This window comes from Schistosoma haematobium, chromosome ZW (assembly GCF_000699445.3).
Source record: "Schistosoma haematobium chromosome ZW, whole genome shotgun sequence".
NCBI classification, from domain to species: domain Eukaryota; kingdom Metazoa; phylum Platyhelminthes; class Trematoda; order Strigeidida; family Schistosomatidae; genus Schistosoma; species Schistosoma haematobium.
Genome location: NC_067195.1, coordinates 84,322,942 through 84,336,943, shown reverse-complemented (window position 1 = coordinate 84,336,943; position 14,002 = coordinate 84,322,942). Strand labels below are relative to the sequence as shown.

The 14,002-nt window shown below is 40.8% G+C and overlaps 1 protein-coding gene across 5 annotated transcripts in view; it reads right to left on the bottom strand.

The window, feature by feature from the left end:
* The window catches only part of REV1_1 (deoxycytidyl transferase), a 43,161-nt gene extending 30,070 nt beyond the window's left edge, over positions 1–13,091 (bottom strand). Inside the window, exons 1-4 of one of the 5 annotated variants that reach the window (XM_051212514.1) lie at positions 12,776–13,091; positions 11,599–11,708; positions 6,657–6,768; positions 6,448–6,616 (exon numbers count right to left, since the gene is read on the bottom strand). In XM_051212514.1, coding sequence (XP_051072698.1) covers positions 6,448–6,616; positions 6,657–6,768; positions 11,599–11,649 — 332 coding nt within the window. In that variant the 5' untranslated portion in view covers positions 11,650–11,708; positions 12,776–13,091. Of the gene's footprint in view, positions 1–327; positions 2,023–6,447; positions 7,375–11,598; positions 12,414–12,775 lie in introns of those variants that run through there. The other 4 variants (XM_051212518.1, XM_051212515.1, XM_051212516.1 and 1 more) reach the window with 4 other exon arrangements.
* Positions 13,092–14,002: the final 911 nt, after the last annotated feature.

The following is a 14,002-nucleotide window of genomic DNA, read 5'->3' as shown; positions in this document are numbered from 1 at the left end:
TGACTTTTTGAGTATAATGGAATCTACTATTTGGTAGCATACTTGTAACTGAGCGAAGGTCACATGGATTACACAGGCTTTTTTATGGTTGCTACAGTAATCATTCGACTCATGAGTGTTAGTATACTTCATCTTGTCATAGCCTTCCGAATAATCCTGTAAGTTTCCTGACTAGAATACACCCTTTATCTTTTTAGAGGGTCTATTATTTTATTATATTGAAGGTAGAGTAGAACTGAACGGGTGATTAAGCTAGTGATTGATAGTCGAGTATTGAAACCACTGGTTTGTATAACATCGTCAGTCCAATGAGAACCAACTACTTACTTACTTACGCCTGTTACTCCTAATGGAGCATAGGCCGCCGACCAGCATTCTCCAACCCACTCTGTTCTGGGAATGAGAACCAAGCCAATATAATATACCTAGATATTAGTTTCCTTGCACAACTGAACAAAAAATGTTTATTTATTTATTTGAACACAAATATTGGTACAAGGGGGCACCAGATACATATGCGCCACACAATAACAATGAAAATGGCAAGAGATAAAAATGTAAGGTGCGTGTAAAAAGAAGAAGGGAACAAATAACGACCACAAATTAGTGTATGGCAGTGGAATAATAATATTAATAATAGGGGAAACAGAAAGACACAACCAGAAAGAATTCTTTCAGCTAAAGAAGTTACGATCACTTTTAAGAAGAAAGTAAAAGAAGGTTACAGCAGGATCGCCACTGGCTTCTATTCTGAGCCATATTTGGTTACGTCTCTAGCCACTGTGTTGCACCATCTCTCAGACCCCAACCAGGGAGTCGTGAAGGACCAACACAAGCCAGTCCTTTGCAGCTTTCTTTCATGCCACGACACCATGTCATGCACTGACCACCTCTCCGCTTCTTCCAACCAGTCCCAGAGTCGGCAAATAATGCACGACGTGGGATTCTCTGAGACGACATTCGGAGAACATGTCCGAGCCACCGAAGTCGGTGTTTCAAGATGGTGACACCAATTGGATTATCATCTCTGTGCCCGGACACACGATGCCGAACCTCTCTATTACTGACATGGTATTGCCACTGGATGTCAGCAATTCTTCGGAGACAACGGTGGTCAAACACAGAGTCGTCTAACATCCTCAACTCGGAGAGACCAGGTTTCACAAGCATAGAGCAAAACTGCTCTCACCGACGCGTTGCAGATCCGACCTTTTACAGCCAAATTAACATCACGAAGGTGCCAAAAAATGTTACTATTCGTATGACTGTATATGCTATTTTACTAAACATGAATATCCTATTTTTCATTGAAGAAATGTTCTAACTCCTTCAGAATCACTGGTCGATGTAGAAACAAAACTGTCATCGATTCGAACTTACACACTAGCGCATAATTATTAACGCCCCCGAATGCCCTGGTACGGCCGAGAGTGGGGTGAGTCCGCTCTCCCTCTCGAAATACTCTCACACGGCCGCGCGTATACAGCCTCTGCCAGGGAAGTCCTACTCATTGCCTTCTCGTGGCGGGGGTGTTGTTCACAAAAATGAGAGGACGAAAAGCGAATGTCCGGCGCTTTAACCGGATCACAAACCAATGGTGTACATGGGCTCCAGTATCCTGCGGGAACAAATGGCGTATGAACCAATCTTTGGTCACCGGCTACCATGGAATTGCATTTCCTTACGATGCTCCACTGCCTTGTGGGTTAGAGCTTTAGGTCAAAGGCTCGGGGAGTGGCCCCCAAAGATAACCACCTGCTTCGGTTTGGGCACCCGGGCAGTATCGCAGCCCACACACAAACGATGAACTCTATGTCTATGGCAACCACTTTTCTCGCTCCGAAAAACAATCAGTCGATTCAAATAATTATCATTACAATTATTGTCATTATTAATACTATTATTATTACTATTATTGTCATTATTATTATTATTATTATTATTATTATTATTATTATCATTATTATTATTATTCTCCACATTATTCACCCTCTTTTATACTTATACAGCGGCTCGTCTTTGGTGGAAATTCGACTGTATCTAAACGTTCTCGAGTCACTGTCCGGTTGAAAATTGTATGTTACCATCGAATATGAGTACTGAAGCAGTTTTTCTGAAACCACGTGCGCCATTCAAACTGGCTGCCTTCAACGTTCGCACACTTATGCAGGTTGGTCAACAGATAGGGCTGGCTATGTCTTTGGAAAGTCTTAATATTGATGTTTGTTGTCTATCCGAGACCCGTATTGAAGACTCTGGTGAAGTACTACAAATTCGCTCTCCATCTGTCACTTCAAAAAGCTTGTTTTACATGCGCTTATCCGGGGACCCTGTGGCATCTTCGTCTGGTCTTTCAGGCGTTGGTGTCGCACTAAGCGCTAGAGCTGAGGCAGCACTAGTCGATTGGATCCCCATTAACAGTCGATTATGTGCTGTTAGATTAGAAAGTACCATCAAAGTGAGAAGAAATCGGCGTGAGAAACGATGTCTTTTCGTCATCTCCGCCTATGCCCCGACAGATTGCAGCCCGGATGCAATAAAGGATGAGTTTTACCACCAGTTAACTGTTCTTCTCCAGAAAGTGCGTTCGACAGATATTGTAGTACTAGCCGGAGACTTGAATGCTCAGGTTGGGCGTCTAGGCACAGAAGAGAGTCGTTTAGGTGGCCGATGGGGACTCGTTGGTCGCAGGTCAGATAACGGGGACCGTCTACTGCAACTGTGCACAGACCACAACCTGTTTCTGGCTAGCACTAACTTTCGGCACAGTCATCGCCGATGTGCCATCTGGCGTCCTCCCTCTGCATCCCAAGCCTGGACTCAGATTGATCACATCGCGATCAGCTACCGCCGGCGTGGTTGTGTAAAAGACTGCCGCTCCTTTTGGAGTACCTATCTGGACTCTGACCATGCCTTGGTCTGCGCCAATCTTGCCTTACTTTTCAGTGGACAACGAAGTGACCGCCAGCAAAGTATTGATATTAGCAAGCTGGTTGCAACTTCTGTTGCAAATAAGTATCGAACCGAGCTAGCCTCTAGGCTAGCTACCACTCCACCGAAAAGTATAGATGAGCATTGGTTGTAATTGCATGACTCCATGAAAATGGCGGATACAGTCAGTTGTGGGTTTGCGAAACGTCCCGCTTTTAAGCACTGAGTTTCTTCTGGTTCCTTACAACTCATTGAAGCCCGTCGGTCTACTCCGGGTGACCGTGAGTTTGACCATAAACGAAGGATGTTACGTAAGGAAATTGGGCAAAGCTTGCGTAAGGACCGAGAAGCCTGGTGGTCGAAGCGTGCTAATGAGCTGGAAGCAGCAGCTGCATCTGGTAACTACCGGAAGCTCTTCCAGCTCATCCGAGCCACTGGCAGCAAGAAGTCTGGTGTGAGTGAAACAATCTGCGAGGATGATGGGATGCCAATCACTAACATCCATCGACGTCTTGGACGGTGGGCAGAATTTTTCGAAGGGCAGTTCAACTGGCCTGCTGCCCCGGTAACATCGGTCAGACTGTCCTGCCCTCCATGGCCGGTGACGACTGATCCACCAAACGAGGAGGAAGTCCGCAAGGAACTCCAACTCTTGAAGTGTTACAAATCACCTGGCCCAGATGACTTACCTCCGGCTCTTTTTAAAGATGGTGGTGACTTTTTGACTAAGGAATTGACGACGTTGTTTACAAAGGTTTGGGTGTTAGAGAGTGTACCAACGTCATGGAATGAGTCGATAGTTGTCCCTATCTTTAAAAAGGGTTCACGTCGTTCCTGCAACAACTATTGGGGGATAAGTCTACTTCCGATTGCGTCCAAGCTATTGGCTTCCATCATACTTCGTAGGTTGTTCAAAACCCAAGAAAGATTGACTCGCGAGGAGCAGGCTGGGTTTCGTTCTGGTCGAGGATGTATTGATCATATCTTCACCCTCCGCCAAATGTTAGAACATCGCCATACTTATCAAAGGCCAACAATCGTAGTGTTTCTTGACATCAGAGCTGCCTTCGATTCGTTGGATAGGACTGTTTTCTGGGATTGTCTCTTGAAGAAGGGTGTGCCTGAGAAGTTTATTAACATCCTAAAAGCTCTATATACAAACACCTCAGGCAGAGTGAGGGCATACAACCACCTCTCTCCATTGTTCCATTCGAGCAGTGGGGTTAGGCAGGGTTGCCCAATCTCACAATTCCTCTTCAACTTTGCCATCGATGACATTCTGGAAACAGCTCTGATGGATGTAAATAATGGCAGTGTGGATCTGTTGCCTGGAGAAAGACTTCTCGACCTTGAGTATGCGGATGATATTGTCTTACTGTGGGATAATGCTCAAGCGTTGCAATCCGCACTTAATCAGTTGGCAATCAGTGTCCGTAGGTATGGTATGTGCTTTGTACCTTCGAAGTGCAAAGTACTTCTACAAGACTGACAGGATTCTAATCCTGTACTCACCCTGGATGGTGAGCAGATAGACGTAGTCGAGAAGTTCGTGTATCTGGGTAGCTGCATAAGTGCTGGTGGAGGTGTGAGTGATGAGATCAATGCACGAATAGTGAAAGCCAGAGCGGCTTATGCCAATCTGGGCCATCTTTGGCGCTTTCGTGATGTTAGTCTGGCTGTAAAAGGTCGGATCTGCAACGCGTCGGTGAGAGCAGTTTTGCTCTATGCTTGTGAAACCTGGTCTCTCCGAGTTGAGGATGTTAGACGACTCTCTGTGTTTGACCATCGTTGTCTCCGAAGAATTGCTGACATCCAGTGGCAATACCATGTCAGTAATAGAGAGGTTCGGCATCGTGTGTTCGGGCACAGAGATGATAATCCAATTGGTGTCACCATCTTGAAACACCGACTTCGGTGGCTCGGACATGTTCTCCGAATGTCGTCTCAGAGAATCCCACGTCGTGCATTATTTGCCGACTCTGGGACTGGTTGGAAGAAGCGGAGAGGTGGTCAGTGCATGACATGGTGTCGTGGCATGAAAGAAAGCTGCAAAGGACTGGCTTGTGTTGGTCCTTCACGACTCCCTGGTTGGGGTCTGAGAGATGGTGCAACACAGTGGCTAGAGACGTAACCAAATATGGCTCAGAATAGAAGCCAGTGGCGATCCTGCTGTAACCTTCTTTTACTTTCTTCTTAAAAGTGATCGTAACTTCTTTAGCTGAAAGATTTCTTCCGATTTTACCTTTGCGTTCCCTGATTACTGGCACATTACCTTACACCAATCTCTTCGTTATTGTTCTCTCTTTTTTTGTTGCGCTCCTTAGCTGTGTTTTCTCTTTTTCTTTCTTTGTATTCCTCTCGAATTTTCATTGTTTTGTGTGGCGCATATATATTGGCGCTCTCTTGTACCAATATTCATGTGTCCAAATAAATAAATAAATAAATAATTATTAACTGTAGTCTTGAAACTGCTAGATTGCCTAATTACTTTACTCTTCAACAACTAGACAGATAGCATTATGTATTGTTAGGATGTGCAGAAAAATATACCAGTAATTATTATGTTAAGTCTAATGGTGGCCTTGGACTTTAAATGTACACTCCCTATTGGTCGATATTTATTTCACTTGTTAAATATTGTACAAATGTTGTTTTCTATTTTATGGTACGATGTGGTCTGGTTGATTGGTATATAAATAGAGTATGTCTGAAATATAATCATTCATATCTCAGAGGCTGTGACTTGCGTTCTGGACTCAACTGGCTGAGATAGACAGCGAAGCAGGGCCAATCAAAACCCTAGGCCATCGTTGCGTGTTTTACGTGTCACTGAATCAATCGATTAAAACACTGCTCCATCTAAACTGCAGTCTCACACGTTACAACATGTATAGAAAAAATGAGAGGAAAAACAGCATAAAAATGAAGTGGAAAGTACTGAAAATAAAAAAACATAAGATCTTCAGTATTTTCTGATCGACTTTCTATCATGATCTCCACCAACGGATTTTTTCTATTATCGGTGATCCTAACTGCACGCTTGCAACTAGTCTCCATGGATTTAATTGATTACATAGAATTTAGTTAACGCCAGGAAACAGATTGTTCGTCCTGATTTTGTTATGACGTTCTTTGTCCGAGACTGACAATTGTACACAAACAAGAGCTAGACCGATTCACATCCACGAGCATTCATATATATATAATCTCCTTAGAAAATAAAATCTTTGGTTGGTCAACTGTATCAGATTCATCGGAACAAAGTTTGTTGTATCAATATATTCTAAAAAATACAATTTATCCCCAACTCCTAAATACAGAGCACTGTACTGATAAAAAGTTATAAGTTCACAGATAGTGTAAACTTGCTTCCGAATTTTTGAATATTTATGCTTTTAAGAGGCTGGATTTTATAATTTTAATGAATACATACGAATAATCAGAACGGTACTATCTATTATCTGTCTAAATACCATTCAGTATAAAAAGTGACTAGTTTACAGAACACAAAATTACCTTTCAGTAATCCAATTTGCAGTGACTAACTTCTCATCTGAGAGTTTATTTAGTTTTCCATAAGGTAAACGACTGGCAATCACATGAGTAACTGCTGATCGACTGTAGTATGCTTGGTAACGACCTCCATGGCGTATTATTAAATCTCGTAAGACCAAAGCAGGTGGGTCTATAAATAGTAATAATACTAAACTGACTGATTATCCAACCTGTGTAACCGTTCACATAAATAGAGACACCACTGAATAATGATAAACCAGATTCGCTTTGTTCATTGAATTGCTTTTCCAATTTCGATATCTTAGCACGCATATATCCACCCTGATTATAGTAACAATGATAATAAAAGATTGTTAAAATCAATACAAAAAACAATAACCAAATTAAGCATGAGAAAGAACAGACAATATGATGAGATTTCGTTGAAGTCCATTTTAAAAAATCCAGTTGACTAGACACTGAAATGATTAAATGACTGTATGGTTATTTTGTTTTACACTTGGTGACTAAATAGCAATGTGCAAGTTGAATTGTCTTTTGGGATCATATTTGAAAGTTAAGTTTACCGATGTTTTACTAAAAACTCATGAAGTTTAAGACTGTTACGGAACTCGAAAACAATGATAGGTATTCCATAATAATTAACCGAAAAAAGTTCTTGCCTACTCATGAATGGACTGTTATTAAGCACTAAATAAGAAATATAAGCACAAAGATTCAATGCTAATAATTTTGATATGAGGTGAGGTTCCGAGATTAAATCCGTGATAAGTCAGTCAGTCAGCTACAAAGTACGACCAGGCACATATATGCATCGGTCCAAGTTGCCATACCTCATTAACACAAGATGGACACCGGATTCATAAAAGTAGTTAATTCAGTTGTGGCAATATATAAAAGAAAGATTGCAATAAGGATATAGTACAGGAAGGAAGAATTAGTTCGTAGAAAGAAAGATATGAAGCGATTTTAATCTCTCAGTTTAAGGGAAGACATTGAGTGTATGCATCTACGCCATTGTTATTATTATTATTTTAACACATAGATATTGGTACAAGGAGGCACGAAATACATATGCGCAACACAAATCTTATTCGATATGTGTGAGGGCTGTGATACTGCCCGGGTGCCCAAACCGAAGCAGGTGGTTTTCTTAGGGGGCCACTCCCCGAACCTTCGACCTAAAGGTCTGATCCACAAGGCAGTGGAGCATCGTGAGGAGATGCAGTTTCAATGGTAGTCGGTGAGCAACGATTGGTTCATACGCCATTTGTTCCCTCAGGATACTGGAGCCCATGTGCACCATTGGTTTGGAATCCGGTTAAAGCGCCGGACATTCGCTTTTCGTCCTCTCATTTTTGTGAACAACACCCCCGCCACGAGAAGGCAGTGAGTAGGATTTCCGTGGCAGAGGGAAGTGATCGATTCTGAGTCATGTCACCAAGTCTCTAACCATTGGTTACGATAGTCATCACGAATCTGTGATAATCTTTTTTAGAAATATACTGTTGAGTTGTTTTTTTGGTTTACACCGGAAAACCATCCTCAAAATTAAATGCCTAGAAAACTAGTTTGTTCCGCTGACTACTAATAAGTAGACTAACTTTCGTTTCGTATTTTTCGGAAATTTAAAAGAATATCAAAACACTGGTAGAACTTATAGTCTATAAGCTATATTGAACCTTTGTAATGCTGTTTCTTCAGCCTTCCTTCGAGATACTAACAAATTCAACGAATTCAAGATAACTCTAAACAACAGATCTCAAGCCTTACAAGATCTACTGAAGGAAGAAGAAACTACTATGGAGGACAACTGAGAAGGTATCGAAGAAGCATTAACTTCAACGTGTCAAGAGGTTCTGGGCCTCAAGAAGCATCATCATAAGGGATGGATCTCTATAGAAACATTGGACAAGATCAAAGAAAGGAAGAACAAGAAGGCAGCAATTAACAACAGCCGAATACGAGCAGAGAAAGTCAAGGCACAAGCTGAGTACACAGAAGCAAACAAGCAAGTGAAAAAGAGCATCAAAGCCGACAAGCAGAAATACGTGGAAAAACTAGCAAAGACAGAGGAAAAAGCTGCAAGGGAAGGAAATATGAAACAACTATATGATGCAACGAAGAAACTAGCGGGGAGATATAGTAAACCAGAGAGACCAGTCAAGGACAAAGAAGGCAGGCCAATCAATGAAATTCAACAACAGAGGAACAGATGGGTAGAGTACTTCGAGGAACTCTTGAATAGGGTGGCTCCAATGAACCCACCGAACATCGAAGCAGCACAAACAGACCTTCCTATAGATGTCATTCCACTAACTACCGAAGAAATCAGAATGTCCATCAGACAAGTCAAGAGCGGGAAAGCAGCAGCAGGACCCGACAATATACCAGCTGAAGCACTGAAGTCAGACATCGAAATAACTACAAACATGCTTTGTCTTCTATTCAAGATTTGGAAGGAGGAACAAGTGCCGATGGACTGGAAAGAAGGACACCTCATCAAGATTCCAAAGAGAGATCTGAGCAAATGTAAAAACAACAGAGACATCACACTACTGTCAGTGCCAGGGAAAGTCTTTAACAGAGTGTTGCTAAATCAGGTGAAAGACCCAGTAGACGCCCAACTTCAAAATCGACAGGCTGGATTCCGTAAGGATCGGTCGTGCACAGACCAAACTGCGACACTACGGATCATCGTCGAGCAATCAGTTGAGTGATACTCATCGCTATACACCAACTTCATTGATTATGAAAAGGCGTTTGACAATTGCTGTCTTCTTGTTCTTCCTTTCTTTGATCTTGTCCAGTGTTTCTATAGAGATCCATCCCTTATGATGATGCTTCTTGAGACCCAGAACCTCTTGACAAATTGAAGTTAATGCTTCTTTGATACCTTTGACATTACGGAAACCTCATAGACGCTATGGAGTTCCTGAGAAGGTTGTCAACATAATCCAGAACTCATACGGCGGACTACAGTGCAAAATCGTGCATAGAGGACGGCTGACGGATGCATTCCAAGTAAGCACGAGAGTCAGACAAGTCTGTCTACTCTCTACCTTCCTCTTTCTTCAGGTAGTGGACTGGATTATGAAGATCTCGGCATCTAAGGACAAACACGGAATACTTTGTACACCTCAGAACCAATTAGACGATTTGGACTTCACAGATGACCTAGCCCTCCTCTCGCATACACACAAACAAATTCAGGTAGAGACAGCCAGTGTAGCAGCAGTTTCTGCATCAGTAGGCCTCAACATACACAAGGATAAAACCAAGGTCCCCAAATACAACATGGAGAACACCAATCCAATCACACTCGATGACGAAACTCTGGAAGATGTAAAATCCCATACGTACCTGGGAAGCATCATCAACGAACAAGGAGGATAAGATGCAGACGTAAAGGGGAGGATTGGAAAAGCAAGGGCCGCATTCCTACAATTGAAGAACATATGGAACTCAAAACAACTGACTGCCAACCAACACCAAAGTCAGAATCTTCAATACGAACGTCAAGACAGTCCTACTGTGCGGAGCTGGAACGTGGAGAACTACTACAACCATCATCAAAATGATGCAAGTATTTATAAATAGTTGTCTAAACAAGAGACTCAATGTCCGATGATCGGATACCATCAGCAATAGCTCCTTGTGGGAGAGAACAAACCAGCTTCCAGCTCAAGAGGAAATTCGGAAAAGACGATGGAAATGGATAGGACATACATTACGCAAATCATCAAACTGCATCATGAGGTAAGCTCTAACATGGAATTGTGAAGGAAAGCGGAAAAGAGGAAGGCCAAAGAACACATCACGTCGGGAAATAGAAGCAGATATGAAAAGGGTGAATAACAAGTGGAAAGAGCTGGAAAGGATTGACCAGGACGGGATTGGATGGTGAGTGCTGGTGGCCGGCCTATGCTCCTCGACGAGGAGTAACAAGTGTAAGTAAGTAAGAAGTTCCAGAATAAGGTTAGATGGTGTGCTTGCATTGTAACCCGGCAAAATACTAACTGAAAGTTCGAAGCAAAATGATGTCTTTAATTTCTGACCAAACAAATGACAGTGACTACTGAACATAACCACAGATTTACACAACAGTCTTCCGTAAAACAAGTTTATTGGGAAATTCTCAGAAGAGTGTAAAATATATGGAGTATACCTCCATGCACTTGAGAAAAATACAGACTATGGAAATATAAAATGACTAAAGTTTAAAAACTTTTGACTGCTGCAATTGCCATATGTCTATCGTGGGATTGTGGAGTACGGAGACAGTTTAGTTCCTCAGAGTTGTAAAATCTATATAAGATCAAACATTATATCATCTATACATACAGGACTAGATCTAAACCCGGTCTAGTTTTTTCAGCCTCATTGTTGCCAAGTTCTAATTAAGAGTCAGATGATAATAGTTTAGGCTCTATATTAGTCAAACTAATGCCTCGGAGGCAATCATGGAATGATTTCCTACCTTTGATAGCTGTACAAATCACAAATCGAGGTTAGTCCGAGTCACGTTTGACTCTATATTTATTTGCTGAGTAATTCCAACCTTGGCAGAAAAACGAAATTGTTCTGCATAAATCTGTATGTCCAAATATCGTGATACAAACTAATTTAGTCTAAAATACATTTCGTCTGATAATTAACTAGAGCTCGAATAAATAAATCCCTAGTATAATCTTACAGCCATCAAAGGTGGTACAACTATTGACAGTATATGTGGAGTAAAGAACAAAAGTAGACGCTGTGTATATTTTAAAGTTGCTTAACCGTATAACGAGCCAGTTACGGAGTAGGCTTTGTTTTTATTCCCATTATTGCTTGATAGCAATGTAGCTACTATTCAGTGGCTTATAAAAGTAAAATTATATGAAAAGAAATATTTTCAGAGAATACACTGAAATATGTTTGGAAGTTAATATAGAACACATAATATCTCCACGGCTATAATGATGATGTCTCACTCTAGTATTTTAAGATAAGTTACAGTAAAACAAAACGTTATATAAACGCCAAATGCAGGATTTATTACAGAAATAATAATGAAACAGTAGGACTTTTGATTATCTTTAAAAGTTTACTACTTATTGTGGCACACAATATCTGGTAAACTATAATATATTGTTAACAGAAACTTACATATCCTGACCATCCATCGTCTTTGTGGTTTCCTAGGTAACCACGCGACATTTCTTATACCCAGTATTAGTCAACTGTCCGTTTTTATGAGCATACACCAGTGAACGCAGCTAAAAAAGTACGCAAGAAAAAGATGAGAATATCAAAGTGAAATGACATAAGACACCATGTGTCCAAAAAGAAGCACTGAATTCTTGATATTTTCTTACATCTAAAGATCTGTATGAGGATACTTAATCCAGACTGAACTAGTAGTACATTTGTCCACACAAATCTGGGATAATAAACACCACTAACTGTTACATATTCGGGCATGGAATTTCGAGTTAGATTTGGGACGAGACGAAGGCCTTAAGCACTGATTTGTACCAAATATGATATTATTTTGGTTAGATGCTGTACAGCTTTCAGGAAAAAAGAACTGCAGTAAAGAGAATTTTCAATTGAGATTTTTCTGGTTTTATGGCCAGCAATACTACATTTATATGTAAGAGCTTACGTACGTCCGACATTTTTACCGAACCATAACTACATTTCACTTGCAAAAGAAAGCAGTATTAATATCCTGGGATAAAAGTAGTTTCAGGGTGAATAGATGACCTTGTCATTATATTGATGTCCATGCTGAAATCGAAAGATATTCATTTTGTTGAAAAATGATAACATTGGAAACAAATTCGAAAGTCTTTTTAAGTCTTCTACATAAGGTTGTACTCGGTAAAGCGTAAAAAGACGGAGATTATGGGAACAAAAGATTATGAGAAACAAAACATAACAGAAACATGGTAAACTGTGAAAGTAAAACATCTGGCCCAGTGTAGATTACTTTAATGTTCATCTGTCGGAAGCTTATTTTATCATAAACTTCAAGTGAGGGTAAGTGAACCTATGAAAACATCTTTGAAAGATGGAACTGAATTCAACGAACTGCAGTTCCACATTGTTAATTGGAAGAGCGAAAGGAGAAAATATACGCTAAATTATCTACATCATTTAAAAGTATCTATGAAGCTTCCAGGTCATTTGACATTTTTATGAAAGTATGCACAGTTAATAGCACTGGACATTTAGAGATTACTCTGATCTTTCTGGACTCAATTAGTTCTTTCGGTTAACTTACATGTGCATCAGTCAATGAAAAATAGGACAAGGATGGATCTATAGATATTATAGGTACCTTGAGTAATATCATGCGACTTATCACTAGCGCGAGAATCACGACAAACCAATTTTGTGTAACTCACTACTTGAAACTTTGCTCAAGGTTTGCTTAATATCCAATGTCTTTGAGACGAACAAGGATGGGTTGTTTAGTTTTTGGGGCCGCGATCGGCCGTAAGAAAACGATCTAGATCTTTGATGTTCTTAAGTGCGGTCAGTTCAGTTATTCAGCTACAATGTTCCTTGTGAATGGACCTGATATTTGAAAGTTATTCCGCCCATTTCTATGTAGTCAAATTATTGATCTTATGCTCCTCCACCTGAGTCTAAACCAGAAATGTTTTCCTCACATACCTTCTCCCATACTTTTTGCTACTTTTCCAAACACAATGTGTTAGGGAGGTCAGTAAAAGCGTCATCCAATTCAGTACTGATAATTGCTTAGTGGAGTGCCCCAGGGTACAGTTTTGGGACCAGTGCTATTCCTCTTGTATGTAAATGACCTTCCTCGTCTCCTGTCATCATCGGTCTTGCTATATGCTAACGATGTCAAGATACGGAGAGAGATACTATGTAAGGGTCATAGTTTAGAACTCCAAAATGACCTGAAGAAGTTATCTGAATGGTCTCAAGTCGGGCACTTGCAGATTAATACTTCCAAGTGTGTTGTGATGCATATTGTTCACCAAGGTACAGATAGATACGTGATGAATAACATTGAGCTTACTGTTGTCTAGACACATAATGACTTAGGAGTCATCCTTAGCCAAGACTTAAAGACTACAGAACACTGCCGTGCAATAGCCGCCAAAGGTTTTGAAACCTTATGGTCAATACGTAGGGCTTTTAGTAATGTCGACGCTAAGAAGTTTTTGACTTTGTATACAGTGTTCGTACGTCTTAAACTTGAGTACTGCATACAAGCGGCTAGCCCCTGATTGAAAAAAGACAGTGAGCTCCTGGGAAAGATCCAGAGAAAAGCAACTAATCTGATTACGGAATAGCGAAGCTTCCGTATGATGGACGACTGGCCAAGCTGAACCTATTCCCGTTTTCATATTGAAGAACTATAAGCGACTTGATTACAGTTTTCAAATTGCTTAGTGATAAATTTGCACCTGATATGCCCCCATTTTTCTTGTCTCCCAAAAGAGAATTTACGAGGACACTCCAAAAATGTTCACAAGCCCAGGATAAATTACTTGTCAGCTGACTATCGACTTTCCCATCGAATCATCAACGA